General features: G+C 41.7%; 1 protein-coding gene across 3 annotated transcripts in view; it reads right to left on the minus strand.

Moving 5' to 3' along the window:
* The window catches only part of LOC121944003 (tetratricopeptide repeat protein 28-like), a 202,664-nt gene that overhangs the window by 133,110 nt on the left and 46,914 nt on the right, over positions 1–22,640 (minus strand). Inside the window, exon 1 of one of the 3 annotated variants that reach the window (XM_088076971.1) lies at positions 1,806–2,870. The exons of the other annotated variants lie outside the window; for them this stretch is intronic. Within the exon in view, the coding sequence (XP_087933097.1) occupies positions 1,806–1,832 (27 nt within the window). The 5' untranslated portion in view covers positions 1,833–2,870. Of the gene's footprint in view, positions 1–1,805; positions 2,871–22,640 lie in introns of those variants that run through there. 3 annotated transcript variants of the gene reach the window in all.

The following is a 22,640-nucleotide window of genomic DNA, read 5'->3' on the forward strand; positions in this document are numbered from 1 at the left end:
CATTCAACAGGAATCACTTTCTTTACAGTGTGGAGCGCAATCTGTTTTTATTCCAGCGTCTTGCCTGCTATGTTCAATATCTTATAATCAGAGGACAACGTTTGGCAATAAACCAGAGCCCAGGGTGAGGGGACAATGTCATACACATACACACACTATGTGGACGGTGAGTGCTTGTGTTCATAAGTATGCATCTAGCATCCAATGTGACCAACAGGTTAATTAATCAACATCTCACAGAGTAACCGTTCCCCTTGTTGATAAGAGTCACTAAAATTAATGTTGAACACTGGTGTGCTCACCTTGGTACAAAATCTGGGATGAAAAGAAAATCTGCATCTGAAGGAGAGTGTTACTTTTATGATTTTTTTTTAGCTTGAGTACATGCGACTGCAGTGTGGCTAGAAATCAGTTCCTGCAGTGAGGAGAGGCTTTTAGTCCTCAAAGGGGGTCTCGTGGATGAGTCTGGCAGATACACTGCACAGCTGTGGAAATCATTAGGGGACGCTCACAGCTTTTATTTTCTCTGTTGATAATTTCAACATTAAGAAGCTTGGTTTTGATTATTTGCTTTCATCTCATCTTTCAGGATGAGATTATCCGCATTAATGACACTTGATGAGGAACAAAAGAACAGAAATTAATTTAGGCAATGAGATGGCAAGTTAGATCACTAAAGTGGGCTCTATTCCTGGTTTTGGTTCGTGCTCTAGTTAGAGACACAACATCATCATCATCATCATCATAATCATCATGTCTCAGCTGAGAAAGCAGAAATATCTGGGCCAGAAGGAGAGGGAAAAAAATCCTGAAAATGTTTATGCTGTTGAGCAAACTCTTTTGGGAAAATGAAAGTTGAGAATGCTTCAGAACAGTTGATAGAGGAAAGAAAGTAGTTGCTCATCATTTCTTTTTTCTTTTCTTTCTCTCTCACTCAATACCAGTGTAAAGCCCACTTCTGCAAAGGAGGGCTGCTTCTTGTCAGACAAGTGCCCCCTGCTGGTAAAAATCCGAAGCTTAGGCATTTCACTGCTACCAATTTTTTATAGACCCCAGATGATTTTCAGATATTTTCCATGTTGTAATACTCCAAGGCTACGAAAATGGGGCAAAAAGAGAATGTGTGCAGACTACAAATTTGTCAAAGAAAACGTGTCCACTTGTGGAAACAAGCAACCAAAACACACGTTTTAGTTCTCTTACAGAATCCTCTAAAATATGTAGGTTTTGAAGGAGGGGTGCCAGTTCATTCAAACTTTTAGGTGAAAATCCTGCTTCACTTTCTATATTTAATTCTCAAAAGCCAGTTTGTAGCCACATATCCGGATATTCACTAAAGTATGCATGAATCGCTGATGTCTTCATTAGTCCAGATAAAGAATGTAGACCTGTCTGATATTTGTGTGGAACATACAACACACAGGTCAGAGTTTGAAAGATCATTACAGCAAGACATTTCATACCCCTGGAATATGCAATATGTGCATATGTTCAATACAGTATAGCACACAGCAGCTGATACCGTCTCCCAATCATTAAGGGGAGTGAGAGAGAAAATGTATAAATAGCAAAGCAGATCTAAGTGGAAAGAGGAGTAAAACTTGTTAACCATAAAGTATTCCTTGGTTACAAAGCAGTATGACACAGTGCTGATCTGGTTATCACCATCTATAGGTGCTGTCGCTTGTAGTAAACGGATAGAGAGAGCAGCAGTCTGTGACCAAGCCCCCTCTTTACAACTTGTGATCCACCAGAAAAACGTTATTTATCGCCATAATTGGAAGAAAAATATCAGCCAGACTCACCTTCTTCCGGGGCTGCCATTTCATCATATTTGTAAACCAAAATTGAACAGCATTAAGATATTATATGAGAATGGAATGTAGATTCAAAGAAATCCAGAGCGCAAGTCATGCTGCCTCTCGACTTCCCTCAATTTTGCAGCAGATTTTCTCCAAGAAGCAATGCATGATGATGTGCGAGTCTCAGCTTTGCGGCAATTTTTTTTTTTTTTTTTTTTGAGGGGGGCAGACAGCGCAGTCAACGCAAATCATACATCGGTTAAATCCACAGTAGAGTCCGGGGAATAAATCAGAGACGCATGGTGTCGACTGACAATGTTTGGGGAATGGTTCCTGTGCGTAAAATCCAAAGTATGAGTCCGTTACGAACCCACTCCCTCCTCAGTCGGCACGCAAGATCGGCGCCTCCAGGAACAATCCGGACTGTGTAGCCTATTAGGAAAAAAAATCTTAAACTTTCTCGAAAACGAAGTCGTCCCTGTAAGTAGGCTACACCGTTAGTCCAGCGATGTCCAATCCGCTCTCTTCGATCCAGTAGAAAAGACAGGACGACGGAATGTGTGCCGAAATGCAGAAATATTCATCACAGTGGTGGAATCCCGTTTTCCAGCGGTCGAAACACACTTTTGGAAGTATTTTTGGAGATACAGTCCAACAGAGCCCGGCGGAGACAGCGCGACAAGCAGGGAGATTACTTTCAGGAGGAGGAGGAGGAGGAGGAGGAGGGGGTACAACCACCAAAAGAAAAAAAAATCCCTGGAATTTCTGCGAGGAGCTGGAAGGATATCCTGATTCCAGCAACAGCAACAAACTGGACTACAGCTCTCAGATGACTTCCTCTCCCTGCGCTCCTCCAGCTTTGCAGTTAGCAGACTTGGAGTGGCGGAGCTGAGCAGGCGCGAGGCAGCATGGTCATAGCGCCGCCGGACACACGTTTGCCAGAGAGTGCGCTTTACATTTACGCACTGAGCTGACGCTGCTGTCCAGACAGGAGGCAGGCTGCGGTTTGGTTTGTTGCTTAAGGAAACATTTCCAGGAACTAAAACCTTTGAACAATCTCTCTAGTCACGTGGCACCCCGCTGAGACAGTCCAACATGTTGGATATATACAGGACACTGACGGTTTGGTGATTGGTGGAAGGTCCTCGAGTGTTATAGTCAAAACTACATTTAGTTACACGGTGAAAGTTGTAATAAAATTTTACATATAGCTGTATTTTCAAATGAATTGTAGTGACCATAATGCAATATGTTGAAAGACCAGCAATGAACCTGCTATAGCAAGGGCCAAGGGCGTACTTTTGTTATTCAAAATGGGGGGGTCTGTGGGGTCATCCTCCAGAAAATTTAGAGCATCAAACACTTGATTTTCTGTATTCTAAAGAATTTGTATGCACCAATTTGTGCCTGTACTGCATCCATGCATGGTGTAAATGGTGTAAATTACTTTGTCAAAATAAGTCTTCTGCCAAAATCTACACCTTTGCCAAACAAACAAAGTACATGAGACACTGGCGCAATGCAATACCTTGGCCATGGCATGCCCGCAGCAGAGCATGACTTTTACAATCAGCTAAAACTCATACACTGAGCACGAAAGTCTGAGCGGGCATCGTGCTGCTCAACTTTTTTTTTGAGCGTGTAGTCTATATTTGTCCCTCTGTGTGCAGGCCTCCAACAGGTAAAAACTACACATAACTGTGTAAAGAATATATATATATATATATATATATATATATATATAAATTAATACCTCATTGTTCCAGAGGACATGGGATGCAGCATAGCAACCTTCTGGGTGTTTTTAGATTTCACATTAAAATAAATAAATTTAATAAATGCAGCCTGTTGGTAAAACAGTGAATGTAGTACTAGTTGAGATAGCCTACAGGTTTTAAAACCTTCTATAACCAACTGTATTATCACTTGTTGAAACTGAATACACATGGTGAAACTGCCAGCAACCACACGTTGCAAAAACGGTGCAAAAATAAAGTGCCAACATCGGGAGGAACCTTTACTTTGTAGAGCCTCAGTGAACTATTTTTATTTTTTCATTTTTTAGTATAAATTTTCACTGAACTTTGTCAAATAAGTTGCTAGGAACTTGCTGTATATGATGTTCAAAGTCTCAGTTTTGATTGAATATTTGCTAAATGCATTTAAGCAAAGATTTGTGTTGGAGTGTGTCATATTCCAAATTCTAAATTTCAACAGAAATATTTTCATGTTCCAAATATTGGTTATCAGTTTTATTAAGTACAAACAATATCATTCATCATATCAATATCATTCGACCCCTAGTGTTGAAACATCATAAAACCTTAACTAAATGCCAATATTTCCTTAGTTTAAGTTACATCAGTCACATCATTACATTTTTCCTGCAAGGATTTAACATTTTTGCAGAAATTGTAGTTTCCACGGGATCACTAAAGAGTTTTACGACAGTCCATTACATTGCGGACTTGTCTGACACCTAAAGAAAGGTAACAAGGTGCATCTGCTCAACAAGTCTACGTAAAAGCATGTCTACACAAGCTCATAACAGGTTAAACTGGTGTTAATGAGCTAAGGAGATTTAACTAACATCACACTCCACTGACTCGCCGCCTTGATCTCTACAGTATCAGCTGAGGCCACTGTCCTTGATTATTTTGTGTGGGAACAGTAGACTGAATTCTTGCATAAGAACACAATTCACAGAGGACGGAAAGCCTTGGACGCTGGAGAAAACTAAAGCCCTGTTTGTGTACACTTTCCCTGTTTCCTCCTTCTGAGAGCAGCTGTCACATATCGTATACTGTGCAATATTTTACTGCACGCAGCCATCAGAGGCACAACATTGCCAAAGATTTGTATTTGGCATTATTTGTCCGGAGCTCTTCCAAGGCTTAAAAACTGACTTTTTATCATTAAATGTGGAAGTGGGCTGAATCAAATTCAAGACAGAGGAACATGGTTATTCTGGGAAGAAACCTCTCACCACAATCACCGCCGCCACAGTCAAAGAACGAAAACAGCCATCAACAGTTAACAGATCTAGTGGTGCTGACGCCAGTTGCTGCAGCACAAAACCAGTATGTGACAACATTAATACAGCAACTACATCATTATACACATTATTCATGAGGAATTATCTCAACGTAAAAGAAAGGCGGGTCAAAGAAATGGTCGATATTGAAGCGAGGTGTAATCAGTTTTAACAATAAGCGTGTGATTTGAATTGGTTTAGGTAATGGAGTCTATGGAGCTGTGAGTTGGTCAATAAGCTGGTGTCTCTTTGGGGTCAGCGGGGTCCGCAGTGCACCTTTGGGTCACTCAGATAACAAAAGACAAGTAGGAGGAGGGGGACAAGCTGGCATATGGCCTAATGGACAAACTCCTGCTGTGCACACGGAGTCCATGAGACACTCGGCATATCCACACGGATGAACATGAACAAAATGCTCGACACAGCTGGCACTCAAGCAGATGACACTGTGGTCAAGTACTGTGATCAAAGCACATGTTTGTAGTCAAGGAGCTGTTTTTTATTTTTGGTGTGCTTAGGAGTTACAGTATATTTTTGATAACAGATTACATTGTGTCACTTTTATTTCTATGACCAGCTGGCGGACTGACTCCTGCATCCTCAAATACCTTTTAGATTTATATTCTCTTTCAACCACCCGCTCACACTCAGACATCTAAACCAGGTTTACACAAGCGATTGTTTCATAAAAGGCATGTTTGATGATCAGTCAAAGGCCACTTCAGTGTGCCGTTCAGCAACAGTCTGTTCGTCGTGAAGCCTGTCATCTGGCATCTCCATACAGAAGCGGGCTCCCTGTGCGTGCCTCTGCTTTCCCAATCAGAGCCGCACAGGAAATCAGACTCCAGCCTTCAGAGGGAAACAAAAAAAAAAAAACCTCCTTCATTTTCCTCAACTTGGAGCTCTTTAAAAGTTTGCACTTCCTTTTCTTGATCTTGCCAATGATGCCCTTAAAAAATGTCTCCACTGTGATTTTGTGATCGGGGTCTGGTTTCATAAAGATGGGTTAGAGCAGTGTAAAGAGTTAAGTTTTGCTCTGAAACAGAGCGCTGTACAAAAATAAAGACTGACTCATGTTAAATGTAAAAAAGCTCATCACCTCACCGCAGGCTATCTCAGGACTAAGAGCTGTGTTTCCGACATAACAGTCAACTGTCTTACAAATGACAAAAAAGGAAAAAGAAAATTGTGACTTATTTTGTGGTTTTCTAACAATACTCTTTACTGAGCGATGTGAAGGGAAGTAGTTTTAAGAGGTACTAGCAACCCTTCAGGAATGCTGCTGCCATTGAAAGATGAAATGTTTCTAGTAAAATGTCCTTGTAAGTTAAATTTTCCACAAGGAACATCATTTTCTGCTAGACTGAACACTCAGTGGCAGCTCAGCCAGCCACATTTTCATTTTAAAGAGGCTTAATTTGCCAACATATAGCAAAATCAGCTCCACTTAAAGAAGCAGTGTGTAAGATTTGGGGTGGGGGGTAGTGGCACCTAGTGATAAGGATTGCAGATTGCAGCCAGCTGAAATTTATCCCAATTAGAATTCCTTCTGATTTCAGTGGAGGTTTTTACAGGGAGCCGATTTATCAGCAGAGACCTCTTCCTCTCCAAAACAAACAAACCCAGTGTTTTAAATCAGTAAAAACACTGAATAAAGCAGTTTCACATTACAAATCAGTGTTTCTCTGATGCTGTTCAGTTGGAGAGAGGTCATTACCCCAGCACCTGCTAATGTGTGCTCACTATATTTCAATGATAGCTTACGATTTAGGAGTTTGTTTTTTAACGGGAGCTGAATTATCTGCAGAGATCTTTCCTCCCAAAAAACAAATGCACTAAGTGATTTAAATTGGTAAAAACACTGAATAAAGCAGTCTAGCGTGAAAAAAAAAATCCTTGTTTGTCCGACAGCAATGGCCATATCCCCTCCTTATTATTAAGGACTCATTCTAGGGTAACAAAAACAGAACAATTATTACATTCAGGTGATTATACACTTAAGAAAAAAAACTTCTACTCAATTACTGCCAATATATCCCCCTAAATCCTACACACTGGACCTTTAAAGGGAAACTACACACATTTTCAAAAATAATATATGTTATTCCTACGGTATAAAACAATCTAAAAATATTAGTAAAATAGGACTCTCTGCCCAGTCAAAAAACTAGTGTGCTAAAATCTGGAATGTCATAAAGTATAAAGTCGGGAGCTGCTCCACAGACAACGAATGGTGTAAGATGTTTGACACAGAGAGCACCGAGGGGAATGTATTATGGGTACATTTCCTGAACTTTCCAGAACTCAGGACAACTATAATAGAATAAAGCTCATTTAGGTATAAAACAGAAAACAAACATTCTGTGCGTCTACAATTTAGGCTCTCATTCATTGTCTATGGAGCAGCTCCAGATTTTATAGTTGATGACATCGCAAGTTGAGACTTACTTCTCTAATTTCTGGCTTTGAGGGAGAGTAGCTCACATTCACAAATACTGATCAAGCTTGTTGGTATTCAAATTTTTGGTGGTGTTCCTCTTTAAGAACTTCAAAGCAGTGAAGTTTAATGTTTAACTGAACTCTATCTTCATGCAACCATCACATCTTATGTGGGTAATACCATTTCATGAATGTAGCTGAACATTTGCCAGCATAAGTCTGTCTCCTTGCCTATTTATTAATTAGCCCACGAGGTAAAAAAAAAATAAAAAAAAATGCAGCAATGCATCAACCAGGTCATAGTGAGTAACAGAGGTGTTAGGAAAAAATGAAAACTGTAAGAGAGGTCTTTAAAAACCTCACCGAGGAGCAACACTCCAGAAGCTCTCCTCACTGTCTGAGGGTAATTTATTTTCACACAGACGCTCGCTCTTAAGTCACGACACTGGAGTGTCGCTGTGTGCTATCTGTCCCCCGTTTGAATAAACAGGGGCCTTTTAATTACAAGGCCTGGAGTTTCGAGGCAATACATTTATGCAGTTAGAGCACAGAGATATGTACCCTAATGTCACTTGCACAGGCACATGTACATAGCAATATGCAAACACCTGTGATGATACTAAGTTCTTAGTTCTTTATGCTTGTATGGATGATAGCATACATAAAAAGAATAAACGAAAAGTTAATCAAAGAATAAAGAAAAACATCATAAAAGCCATCATCGAAATGCAAAATTCATAGAGGCAAGGGCCGTTAAAAACTAATTTATTATATTTCCAGCATGGAAATTCATAACAGGAGAATATAATTTACAGTGTTTGACAGATTGCTTCCAATGTAAGACATGGCAGATGGATGAATCTGTTTTGAAATGCCTAACAACATTATAATAATAAAAGTGTTAAACAGCAATGACACCCACCCACTCTGTTGTGCCGTACATCACTGAAAACAAATAACCCTCATCAGCATTCATTCATTCACCTCTTTTACAGTGCTCTATTCTTGGATGATGTTGTGTCAGAATTTAGCCTGCTGTGGATCATGTGAGATGGTTGTGCACGAGGGCGTGTGACTGAGTGTGTGTGTGTCTGTGTGTGTGTGTGTGTGTGTGTGTGTGTGTGTGTGTGAGTACATGTATGCGTGTGTCTTAGTTGGAGCTTGGTGTTGATTAAGTGTCTAGAGCCTGAGGGGGGATAATGAGAGCCTCTAATTAATGAGCCTGTGCATATCTCAGAGTCACAGGGTCCTATCTGCAGAGAACAACTCCACACACACCCATACTCACAACACACACACACACCTCAATGCACCCGTGGGGATCTTTTCCTTCACAGCACTGCATTTTCTCCAGGGAAGCCCAGCTGGGAGTGTGTCACTCTGGCTGCTGTCCCTGATAAGTGTGCTCTAATAGGGATGGATGGGGGTTAGGAAGCCCCGCTATGAGAAGGTCGCATGCACTGACCACCCAACGTGCCCAGAGCAAAGGCTGATGTTACGGGTCCTGAAAACCATTCCAAATCTTATTTGTTTGCTAGGTCCTGTCCACAGGGAGCAGAGGGATTCAACTCAAGAGTAGAATCACGGCAGAGCGGAGTGAAACACTCACTCACTCACTCACACAGGGATGAATGAGTCGTGTTAGTGTTCAGCTGGAGGTATCACTACTCACTATATAGTTTAGCACACAGTTCACACTGGAATGATTTGGTGTCGAATGACAAAAGCCATTTTATAGAGTGTAAAGAATACATATTTTTTAAGCACCAATTCACATGAAGTCAGAGGAAAAACATTTGCTCACTCACACAAAGACTTGGGTTCAATCATATACGTGGCTGGCAAACACAACTGCCATTTCTGCTAGTTCAAAAAAGGAGATTCCCATTAAAATAAGTATCTGAACTATGACTGCACAACATATATATATTTTGGGGTTTGCTTGTTTTCTTTTGTTTTTACTGCCATCGCAGTGTTAACTTGCACAATTCACAAAAGACTGTGATATTGCACTCAGGGATTTTTTAAGTTAGTTGACAGAGAATATCAGCAGAAAACTTCACTTTAAAATGTAAGTATCACTTTTTTTATTATATTTGTGCTCAGTTCAATGCTCAATTTGCTCAATAAAAGAATGTGGGAAATATATTACTCTCATTTTTTTGTAGTTCAAAAAGTAATTTGCTGTGTTGTAGCAGTATACTTAGAGCAGCGGGAATGCAGAACTGTGCTCACTTCAATAGCTGTTTAATTTTCACATGTAATATCATTTTCATGATACTGGACAACCTTATCGTATATTGCATATTGTTCTCATATCCTGCAGCCCTAGTCTGAATTTGTGTTCAAGGCGGCATGTTGTTGTGTGTCTACACAACACAACATACATGTCTACACTCTCCCCAAGACAAACAAGGTGGCTGTGACAAAGACTTTTTTGTCTTCATTGTGGAGGTGTCACCTGGGTCCACCTGGGGCAGTTTGTCATTTGGGTGAAGTGTTCCTTTAACAGGTTTTAGCGACATTTGGTGGAAAATTGAGACCAAGAGCCAAAGAAATATTGAATTCCCACCATTTAGCTATTTGTGAGTCAGGTCCTGAACTGTGAGGCATAGATGCAAGCATATTTTGGATTGAACACATCCATACACACTCGCTGGCATTTAGAACTTCTTGTTAAACCGTTTTTTTCACCATGTCTACAAATGTCAGTCTGTTTTTTTCTCCCACTTGTATATCAAACTTGACTGAGCTTGGCAAAACAAGTGATATTGGTTAACAATAAAGGGACGGTATAATAACTGCATAAAAGAAAACAAACAAAGAAATCTATGGATTTTTGCTCCTGCAGCGCTGACTGCTAATCACAAGATAAAACTATAAGGTCTCGTGTGAATTGCAGTTCATCTGTAGATTGAAATTGTAAAAATTGCTTATGTCAACCTAACAGTACATCCATGCAACCCCCCCCCCAATGTTCAATAACATGTTTACTGAGGCCCCTGGAGTGTAAATGTCTTTCCTGATGCACCCAAAAGAGAAACAAACACTCTTATCTGTACTCTGTAAACTGTGTGATAATGAAAATGCTATTGAAAGGCCTTTCTTTTGAGACATTATAGTGTTTAATCAATGATTCTTTACACAGCGTGATAAAGGCATGTGATTATGATCTTTTTATTCTCTTTAAGTCCCGTCCCCTAATTTTCCCTTCTTTCTTTTTCTTCTCCCAATTACACTAATGAAGAAGGGCTTGTTTATCCCCTGGAGTCTCTCAACAGTAGATTTGTGTGAAGACATTATGCAAAGAGAAGGACCTTTGCTTTAGAGTTGTGTTTAATAATTCAGCGGTCTTGGACATGGATGAAACAGGCTGCAGCATATTGTTTAAATCAGGCCGGCAGTAAAATAGGCGCTGAGGTTTGACGTCTGTGGCGAGATCAATAATAACAGCGTTGCCACATACTCCGACGCATGACACAGAGATCCTGTGTGGTCCTCCTTAGTCAATATACTAAACATAGAGACAGAGCAGGACAATGTATCCGAATGTGTTTGTGTCTATCTGCTTCCACGAATACAAATACGCACACGCACGCACACATAAAAAACACACAAAACCCTGCTGTGGTCAGACCCACCCATCTCCAGTCCCTCATTTAGAAAACCCCAAAACCAAACTCATACCTCTCTTTTTCAATTACCTTTCTTCCCACCATCATCACCACACCAAATCTCTCTAAATTCTCCCACACTCTTTTTTTCCTTTCTCTCTCATATCAAATGTATCCACGATGTTGCCATCACAAACACACATCCACACGCACGCTCATTCGCACACCACAATCTGGTAATCATAATAAGCACATAAAAGCGTTAAAGCCACAATTTATGACTGATGATCTCTTGAACAGGCTACAATTAATAGCGCCAATTTTTAACTACTTCTGAGCTCCTCTGTAGCGTCTCGTTTGGTTACCGCAGTTGTAAAAATACAGATTTATAAAAGCTAAGTAGGGCTGAAGCAACGCCAGACCGGATACTGTGGTTTTTGCTTCAACAAAACATTTTTTTTCTCTCCAATGATCAGGCTATAATACCTTAATACTCTTGGCTTATTATGCCAATGACAGCTCTTCCTGCCCTTACTAATCTAACCCTGTGAGAGAGCACATCAAATGTGAATTAACCCGAGTGGGGAGAGAGGAGTGATGCACAAAAGGATTCGGTAATGACTCAATCCCTTTGCAGAGGGAGGAAAGGAAAAGTACATGAACACAGTTGTGGAGTTGTATATACTGTAGCAGGAAGCCAGCTGCTCCAGTCGGGTACCTGCACTTTCTGGTCACTGTTGTGAAGGGATTAGGCCAGTCCACTCCTTAAATCACTCTGACTTCAGATCAAAGGGGTTAAAGCAGGATTAGGATTAATCTGCCTTGGTAGAACAGGTGCTAATCCCTTAAATTAGCCATGTAGCACAGGCAGGCCTCTCTTTCATCTCAACACCTGACTTGTGGGTTAGAATACAGAGAGCTCAGTTACAGGGAAGCTGTTGTTACCCCACCAGAATTAGTTGTCCTCTCTCACCCTGACCGCTCTGATAACAGGCGCCCGCTCTAATGTATCAGCAAGATGACTTCATTTGCATGCAGCCGGTGTTTTTGAGAGTGGCTGAGTCAAACAGCTGTGCTCTCTGCCTGCTTTGAAACGAGGGGTTACGTAAAGCATACTTTACGATTTGCGATATTAACGAGCTGCTTACGGGATATCCTCGGGGCAAGGTGGAGCGAGCCCTTCAACAGAAATAAAAGGAGGCCTGGGTTATTGATACGCATCATGTTGAGGTTCAGGAGGTGATGTAGCAGCAGAAGGAGAAGGAAGTTGGGGGGGAGGGTGCACTCCAAGGACAGGAATACTCTAGTCCTTTCCTATCAAACTTCTCAACACATGCTGCTTCTCACCCCCACCAGCCTCCTCCCCTGCTGTCAAACCTCCTTGTCATCGGTTTTCCACTCAAATCATCTTCACCCCGCTCCAGCTCAGCCTCCTGTCAGCTGAGCGGCCGCAATGAGGCTGCAGGACAAAAACTCCACCTGCGACTTTAAATCTATGATAAAGCTATAGCACAAATCCAGAACTGTCTCTGTCTGAGCACTAAGAGACAGCTAGTTAGCATTTTTTGACCGCGGGGGGGAGTTACAGTGGCGGTGATGCTGCTTCCCACAGAGCTCCTGTCTGCTGCCACAGTCACCAGTTTGGCCAGTGGGTTTGCCCCGGTCCGAGCCTCCTGTCCCAGGCTAGACCCGGCCATCTGGCTGGCCTGGGAACAGCCGGCCCCTCTCTCCTGCTGGCCGGCTGCAGACAGGAAGACAACCCAAGGAAGGTCAGGCCACGCTACGACGGCCAGGAGGAGCAAGATGGAGATAGAGAGCAGTGGATATCTTAGTGAGGAGGGAAGAGGAGTGACAGATAAACTAATGGACGAGAGAGAAACTAAGAGAGGGACTGCAAGAGACAGAAAGGACACTGCTTCCTTTAAGCCGCCACCCTCAGCATGACTCAATGACTGATGAATCCTCCTGTCTTCATCCTCCACAGTGCACGTGTGTGTGCGCTCTGTATGTGAGCATGTGTGCACGCATGAATACAATCCTGCTTTCCTCAAACAGATCATGACAGCTCACAGCCGGAACGAAAGCTTCATTTACCCACAATTCAGCAGTAATTCGCGGTTCCACAGCAGGACTTCCATTGTAGATGACCATTTGGAAGGTCATTAGAAATGGGGTTAAAAAAGCCCACAGGAGAGGTTTCTTTTTCAGGCTACAGTGTGAATGCAAAGTAATTACACTGACATGATACTGTAAAGAATATGAATGTGTTTAATCTTGGATCACCCTCGAAATAAGGTGGTGAAAAAAATGTGAATCAAGCCGCCTGCTGAGTTTGTTCCATCCCAGCATGATATCATTCTCTTCATCTTCAATCCCAGTTCATGCTGGAGAGCAGGAAGCACACAGAAATAGATTAATTTGGTTAAAAAAACAGTGCTTCTTGCTTTTAAATCTTAATATATTTTGTCTTTCATTCCTGTGCCCCACAAATGAAAGACCTCATGATGATAACATTGAAACTGAGTGTCTCTAGCCCCGCTCTTTCAAATGAATGCACAAAATGTTTAATTGTTACATTTTGATGAGAGCTAAAAGGTTTAATGCTCACAGAGGTCTCTGAGGTGGAAAAATCAAATATAGCCTTGAAGCAAGCTTTAAATATTTATTTTTAAAAGATTCAAGAAGACATTTGGCTTGAATTAACTTAATCAAAAATTCTGTATCTTAAGACACAAAAAAAAATCTACATTTACTTTTAAAAGTGGCTCTTAAACATCTAAGAGCCACTTCTAAACACTTAGGCTAATAATCTTACCAAGGAGGCTATGTTTTCGCCCCTGTTGGTCCACAGGACATCTAAAGACCACCAACTTCCACAGAACTCTGCGGCCACATTGATACACATTTGGTGATAATCTCAGCCTCTCAAACATTTACTTGGGTGGCCTGCCATGACTAAAACATCTGCCGCCACAAATAGTTTTTCTATTTTTGGAGCACTACCTTTCTAGGAGCGCTGTTGGAATATATAGCATTTGGTTTTTGATTGCACAGCACTCGGAGCCAAGCGCATTAAAAGGGAAGCGTAACAGTTCACTGGCCTAGAAGTTAGCATTCACTCGCAGCAGCTGCTCCTCTCATCCATCGATGTGATCAGCTCTAATCTGATCAACAGATCAATTATCCATCCCGCAACTCAAACTCCTCAAACTGCTGCTGAAGGGAAAAAAAAACGAACTCATGACTGACGAATTCTGCCTGTGCCTGCGTTCATGGAGCTGCTAAAACATCCCAACTTAGAGAGGGGACACAGAATGGTAAAAAAGGGACAGTCACACACACACGCACGCACGCACACGCACACACACACACACACACACACACACACACACACACACACACACACACACACGTTGTCAGCTATCTCCACTTTCAAATTTTGTTGGAGACACTGGATATTTAGTCCTTGTACTTAATTTCACAGAGACAGAATATTCCAAATAAAAGGGAACAGCGCTCACAGAGGTTTCTGCCTTTCCAGTGTCTTCTTCATCATCATGTTGACCTTCACAGGTCTGACAGCTGAGGAAGAATGCTTCCCTTATACACTTTGCCTGATATTGTCTGAGTAAATGCAAATTTAAGCGTGAAGCCGCGGTGCAGCTCAGAGGAGCAAACATCAGCAATTTCGAGCGCAGGTTAGTCTCTCTCTGACCCTCATCCTTTCTCCACTCTCAGTCTCTCCATCTCTGTCTAACAGTCTCCTTCCCCCTCCCCAGTGCCTTCCAGGACTTCTCTGTCCTTCATCCTCATTCTATTTCATGCCTCGTCCTTCTCTCGCTCGGTCCTCATCCATCAACACCCGCACCCGACGCCGCGCACCCTCCTCCCTCCAGTATCCAGCCTGGCCAGATACAGATACAGCCTTCACTGGGCCTCAGTGCTGACACACTCCGCTGTGACTCATCACTTCATCTGACTCAATTTGGCATTCATCACATCACAACATCTCTATCACCAGCGGACTGAAACACATCAGAAAAACGGCAACTTCAATCAACCATATTTTATTTCATAACTGTGTCGTGCCCTTTTGTCAGAGCACTTAATAAAAATTTGTAGCAACTCATAACTAAAGGCTACACCATATTAAGATGCATGCAGTGGTACTTAATGTGACAGTGGCTTATTTACTGGATTTATTAGTAGCTGTATTGAATTATTTCATAGGACATGGAGTTGAGTTAGGTGCTAAACACAAAGGACAGAGTTGAACGTTAACAGAGAACTTATTAAAGGTCCAGTGTGTGGGGTTTAGGGGCATCTTTTGGCAGAAATGTAATATAATATTCATCACTGTGTTCTCATTAGTTTATAATCACTCAAAAATAAGAACCATTATGTTTTTGTTACCCTGAAATGAGCTGTTTATATATGGAGTCCGCCATGTTGTTTCTACGGGAGCCCAGAATGGACAAATCAAATATTGGCTCTAGATAGGGCCATTTGCATTTTTGCAGCAGCCACTATAGTTCTCCTACATGCTTGGCACACAGAAGAAGTTTCAGTTCTGCAACCTCACCACTAGAAGCCACTAAATCCTACAAACTAGACCTTTAAGGCCCTGACACACCAACAGGCCTTTTCCATAGCCACTTTTCGCCGCGTCAAGTTATATCTGCGCTTCAAAACCATGGATGTATTATAAGGTATTATAAGGTCTGAATTAAAACTTAAACTAAAGCCTGGATACAGCTGTGGGGGCGGGGCCTCATTCATTCCTATGAGAGCTGCTCAGTGGCGCATGAAGCAGAGAAAACTCTTTTTCCGGGTTTAGAAAAGTGTAAAATACCCAGATCTACTGGCCCATAGAGCATGCGTAGAAGTGATTAACAACAGCCGAACGCGGGAGAGTGTACCCGAGCATTGTCTCTGACTCACCGGCTTGCTCACACAGATGACCCGAGTCCTCGAAGCGAACAGTGCCGGTGCACGAGCATGTCTCTCGTAGTAGCTTAGCTTATTAGCAACAGCAGCTAATCAGTGGTATAATGACAGTGGTGCTGTCGGTTTTAATATTTACATGATTATCAGATAATAGTATATCTATCTCTCTTTACACACACACACACACACACACACACATATACATACAACTTATCAGGGAATCATATTATAATCTCGACCGGAGAAATCAAATTAACAGAATCGGAATGTGTCGTGCCCATAAAAAGGTAATAAAAGGTTCCTTGTAATATTGCCCCATGGTTTATTACATAGCTCAACTTTAAAAGAATACTACTGTCAGTACCTTTTAGTAACTGTCACTAGTGCTCTGCGCTGCTCACTGATAACCGGTAGTTTGAATACAGACGGTAGACTGTATAAACGGTCTCTGATACAGACACGGTAAGACGTCCATATTACAGGCTTTACATCACGTGACGCTGTAGTTCCACTTTCGGCCACTATGTAAATTTTGCTTAAGAGGGTGGGGGCTTTGGGGCTTGTTCAAAATGGGGGACAGGGGACTTAAGCCAAGGATCAGCCTGCTGTTTTTAGATGTGATCACTCAAGACAAACCGTCATCAGTTAAAGACACACCTTTAACTGGGTAGTCCTGTTGTAACAGAGACACAAATCCCTGCCGCACTTGGCTGATGTGCCAGACCAAACCAAACTAGGCCAAGCCAAGCCAAGCCATGAGTGTGGAAACAGGTTTGGTTGTCGGCTGTTGGCCAATGTCGAGCCGTTGGTAAGTGTCTGTAGCCCTAGTTTTTGTGGTGCGTCCCACACAGTTGGCACTAGTCTGGCTTTATTGGCGGTTTTTCGGCCAAGTGAGCATGTTGACTTGGCAGTGGAGCCTGTCAGTGAGAGAAATCAATCTGATAGGCTGTTGAGCTGAAGCAAATCAGTGCAAGAAGAAGGAAACAGAAATGAGGAAATGTGAAAATGATTATGTGAAGATGGGACATGCAAAAGGCCCTTTTAATTTTTTATCTTCATCTTATCTTAGCAAGTCAATACACTAATGTTTTCACAACCACATGGGCCTCCAGAATGAGACAACTCAAAACCAACAAATGGTGAGCAAGAGTGGTGTAAAAATGTTGAGCAAATGCTGCTTTGTTTGATGTTTGCACCATTGCAATGGTTTGTGTATCAGCAGTCCCCAGTCTGCCAGTTTCCCATCTTGAAAGATGAATGCAGTCCACCGCCATCTGCTGGTAAAAAAAAAAGCCCCCTGTCAAAGTCCCCTCATTTCATTGCAACCCTGATTTCTTTTAAAGAATTCTGTTGCTTTCTCATTTCTTCTGTGGTCCCGATGCAATAAACTCTACACATATGGATGATGACTCAAAATTTCTGACTATTCTCAAAGGCAATCATGAGGCTGCACATGGTTGCCCACAAGAAAAACATCAGAAAGGAACCCCTTTCTGTCGCTGATGTCAGAAAGGTGAGCGGAGGAGAAGGTTTGAGACCTTGTTAAGCTGTGTTTCAATCACAGGCTTTCAGTACTGTACCTTTGGAACCAAAAGTAACACCTACGAAGAGGTACCTTGATCTGTTTAGCATTTCCACCGCAGACTGTACTCTTACCTATGGGCAAGGTTGTTGTCGCTCACTGTATTTCCTTGTTCATCAGTGATACAGAGTGAAATCAGCACCCTGTTCATTGTCCACGGGACGAGGCTGCAGGCTGGAGTGAGAGTCTCTCTCGCTATGGGATATTTATACAGAGCAGGTTTGTGCATTGACACCTTGTCAGGCAAGAGCAGCGTTTGCTGTCTGAGCACACTGAATGAAGCTCAGACACTTTTTCTTTTTTTTCAAGTGAAGATTAGAGTGCATGCTGTTTACATTATCCAGTTGCAATTTATATACATTTTTCAAACGTTTAAAGATCCATTCCTTACTTAAAATGTATGTCATCCAAGAGAGACAATAAAAAGTGGTCAAAATAGTAAATTTAAGGTGTGTTGGCAGATTTACGTTGTCAACTCGTGCATTGCGTAACATTACATGTAAACATTTCCCTGTAAAAGTTGCCTGCAGTCGGCCCAGTGAATGAAATTATTTTCCTCAATCTACAGCTCAGCCCTGAGCACAGTGTTGATTTCTTACTGACCAACCAAAGGACTGCAGTGTATTTCGCTCCACCTTATAGCATCTGATCTCTGTGCTAGGTATCCAACGTGAAGGGGTGACCAAAAATGGGTATGGTTCCAAAGGCACTAAAGGTACCATCCACAGCTTTATACAACAGAAACACAAAAAAATGTGTATCAAACTGAACTGAACCGAACCGAACTTAATCGACCTGCTGGTGGAAATGCCCCATTAGAAGAGCCAAGTGAGGCCCTCAGCGAGGGCCGGTTGTTACAGCACTAATCAGATGCAAAAACACTGCCCAGTTTACAATGCAATAAGGAGGGTCTGTACAACAATTACCTCAGCGACAAACATTTTATGCTCCATCTTGATGAGTGAAAAGTAAAATGTGTAATTATGCCATTCATGCTGTAAAGTAATGTGGAATGTGCACACATTTAATTGGACAATTCAGTGCATGGCAAAATGTACTCTGCATTGCACTGTGGCAAGAGTTATGCCAGCTTCAACTGTGTATTTTTTGCTAGAGCCCTCTGTGTCAGGCCACACGCTCTGCCAACGCAGTGGTATTATTGAAATGAATAAAGATGCAACGTTGTTTGACACAGCAGAATTGTCAATCTAAACACGTTCTAACTCAGCAAACAGGCTGTCGAAGCTAAACGTCTTTTAAACTTTAATCATCACATCTATTGCGGGTCAGGTTTTCAGTTCACAGGTGCAGGAAAAACCAGATACTTGAAGACCCAGTTTGAGAGAACAAAAAGCCCAGTGGAGCCCATCTACTGCCCTTCCCTGTAAACAAGCCTCGCCTCAGGACCGTTTGATGTGGTTGTAGAAAAAGGCCAAGGGATGATGTAATGCTGGTGAAAGCTGAGTTTGAGAGTTACGGAGTTTCCACGTCGCGTCCCAACTGCAGCTTCCCACACCCCAGCACCTCTCAAAGGGGCTGGGCATCCCTCAAAACGCCCCCAGAGGAGCACAACAGATGTGTAGATGCTCTGTGTGCATCAATCATGCATTGTCTTTCATCACACTCACTGCACACAGTGTGTGGTCCGTGTGGAGATAAGCAAAGTGACGTAATGCACGACAGCAAACAACTATAATCTCACACTTTGTTAACTACATGTGAATTATGTACAGCTAGAATGCACAAAAGCCTACAAAATTATCAAGAAAGTTCTCAAAGGAAGATTTGTTAAAGTTTCATGTATGTTTTACTTATAACATGTTTTACTTTAACATTAATAATGAATAAAACAGTAAAAAAAAAAAATCAATTAGATCAGAAAATCTAACCCCTCGGTAGCAGTCTAAATCTGATCTGTATGGGAAACCACAGTTTAGCATCAGGATTTGAGCACCTTTGATCAATTTAACTGCCTGGAAAAAAAAACTACCAGCTGTACAACAGTGTGTAAATCACTGTCTGGGCTTCACAACTCACACTGACAAGAAAAAAAAAGCATGCCAGTAGACTGCATTAAGAGTGGGTTATGCGCTCATTAACATCGACACAAATTTTATTAACACTTAGGGATGAAACCAAAGATACGATAACTGGCGCCACAGCTTCAATTGAGAGGTGCGATGTTCATTTTCACCTTCCACTTAGGGAGAAGAGCTCCACAAAAGGCTGAACAGAAGTGGTGCTTGAGGTGCGATTACTACAGTAAATGGCATCTCAACAAGAAGTGGATTTAGGGATAAAAACCTGGATTTTCCCATCAACTGTATTCGCTATTCAGACATTTTTTGTTCAGCTGGCTTTATCAGAAACCCTCTGAACCGGAGAGAAATGTGAGTTGCATAGAGGCAGAAATGGGGGGTGGGGTGAGGGGCTGATGCTTTCACACCAGCGCTCAAACTGTCTGCTGCACAGTGATATCTGAGAACGCAAACTTGCGTTACACTTCTCAAATCTGACAAGTGCATCCCGGCTGTGAAAGCTTTCAGTGTTAAGTGTTCAATCTTCATAAGTCTGTACCGATTATTACTGAGGCATAAAGGGCTGCTTCTGAGCATGAAAGTTGTGACTGCTTGGATGACTCTTCAGGAACAGTCTGGACATCCTGAGCATGACTGTACTGACGTGGACGACTAAAGGTGAGGAAGAAATCTGTGAGACTGCTCTTAGCTGTTGAAGGGAGAAAATACTCTCTGGATTTGGATCGTTAATGTATTCCTGTTTGGTGAATACTCTGCCAGGTTACATTTGTGTCTGAGCGTTGGTGCGCATACAGGTGAAAGCCTATTCGCACATACAATATGTGCAACACAAGGTATAAAGGAGGAGAGCTGTAACGCGATAGGCGTGCCGTTATCACCTGAAGTTTTGATGCACCAGAGGTGGAGTTGCATTTGAGGCTTCTTGCTATGCAGATCCACACAGTTCTCCAAAGAGGATAACTGGCTTTGCAGCACTATCAGCCCATCCAGATGGTATACAGGGCAGCTTTGACAGTCCAGAACAAGCTCTCCAGCTGCTCTGCCACCCCCAAATCTCCCTGACCTAAATCTGCTTCTCCCAAGCAGAGAAGAGAGCTGAAGAGTGGACACCTTCAAATTTCACATTTCACACAAGGTAATGAATTCTCTCTCTGACTGAGCTGAATCCAAACGGCTTGAAAAAAAAACAAAACAGAATTTTTCCTCCTGATGTTGTGATGTATTTGTTACAACAGAGCACATTATGAGTGCATTTACTATAAATATTATTACTACTAAGAGTGAAGCCTCCCCTGCTAGATACATGCCAGCGGTGTGACAGCACGTATCCTACAGAATGATGCATTTGTTTGTTCTTTTTATTTTTTACCCAAATCAACTTAACATTCACAAGGTTACCTCCAACAACACCATCCTCCTTGCAGTGTGAGAACAGTTCTCAGTCTTGATCAATGTGCAGTCCGACTGCAGCAGTTTGTGGGTGGGTGCTTTACTAAAGGGCACCTCTGTAGCAGCCATTAAACGAGGGGAGAGTATTACTCATTTACTTGATAAAAAAAAAGTAAAAGTAACAAGAAAAAATCCTGCATTAATATTCTAATATTAATTGACAAGATATCATACTAATTCCGAGTCTAGGAAACAAGCTATTAGTCATGCTATTAAGCTATGTGTCATAAGGAAAAAAGAAAATTAATTTGTGTTCTCAAATGAATAATTTTATGTAGCATATCCTATCACTTTCCTGCCATCAGTCTGACTGATGCCATCAGTCATCAGTGTATACACTTCACCTTCCCATTATGGATTATTTGGTGTGAATACATTTTATTTTATTTCATACTTTGATCTTGGACTGGCTGATATGGATATTCTTCCAATTTGGGCCATTTCAAACAAATCAGTGTTGTGTTTTACATCCATTAAACCTATTTAACAATAGAGGACATAAAAATGCTGATATTGCTGATATCATCCTGTTCAGAAAAACGTGAAGTACTTCATGTATGTCTTTGCTATCGTTATCTTTAAGCATTCAAACGTTTGTTGCCGTAAAAACTTTGATGCCACTGATATCAGTTCATATTCAGAGTTCTAAAGCATGTCAAAATGTCTTCTTCATCATCATCTTCGAACGCGTGGCTGACTGAATGCACTACACCAAAAGCTGTTCGTTATAAATAAAAAATAAAAAGCCTGAATTATTACATTTTTGACATGTGCATCACTTTGTCCACATTCAGTGTCTAATCATCACAAACAGTTTTCATTTTTCCAAAAGGTAAATGAAGTTGTTTGCTTGAATTTGTAAAGAGACAAAAGACACAACACATCTTGTCAAGGGCAGCATATCAGTTAGTGAGCTATAAAGTTCAGATCTATTATGGGTGAAATGCTAATTAAAGTCTTTGAACAGACCTGGCTCCATGTGTAACACTACTAAATGTGTGCTCAGAGGGCAGCATTTTAATCTGAGATGTGATGAATGTAGGTACAAAATTACAATGTGCCAAGGTCTCAAAATACTACAAATGACCCAGTGAAGGAGAACGCAGAGCGAACGTGTCAAGATATATTAGAAGCCTCCATCTTACCAGCACTGCCATCTGACAAACACATGCCTGGCACGGAGCCCAGAGGAGAAGGAAAGACAACAGATGCCATCCAAAGCACACCATCCTTCCTATATGAGCCTGGCTCGGATACATTAAAAAAACAAGCACACCCCAAGAGAACAAACGCAAACTATGCTTCACCTAGTTAGCTGTGGTTTAACCAAAGCTCTACATACACACGCCCAAACGCTTACTGTACACAAGGCATTTTGGTGCTTAAGTCTCATCACAAACACATACAGGAAGATGGTATTTGGTATTTTCTGTCACCTGTCTCCACGTCCACCGAGCCAAAGCGAGGTTTCTGAGAGCATTATTAAGAGGGACTACAACAAGGGAACTTCAAAGCTGTATTTCAGCACAGTTTGGAGGGTGGAGATTGTGTAAATTAAACCATATGTTGTTATGAGTCCACTCCACAAAGTCCAAAAGGTAAAAAACATACACGTGGTTATACTTTTCAGGGCATCATTTACAAGTTTAGTCTAACAGGGAAGAAGCCAATCAAACAGAGCTGCATGACATTGCAAAAGATTCCTCTGAGAGAGATTGGATACCCTGCCCTGAT

This window comes from Plectropomus leopardus, chromosome 4, assembly GCF_026936395.1.
Source record: "Plectropomus leopardus strain MGB_pleo_1.0 chromosome 4, ASM2693639v1, whole genome shotgun sequence".
NCBI lineage: Eukaryota > Metazoa > Chordata > Actinopteri > Perciformes > Serranidae > Plectropomus > Plectropomus leopardus.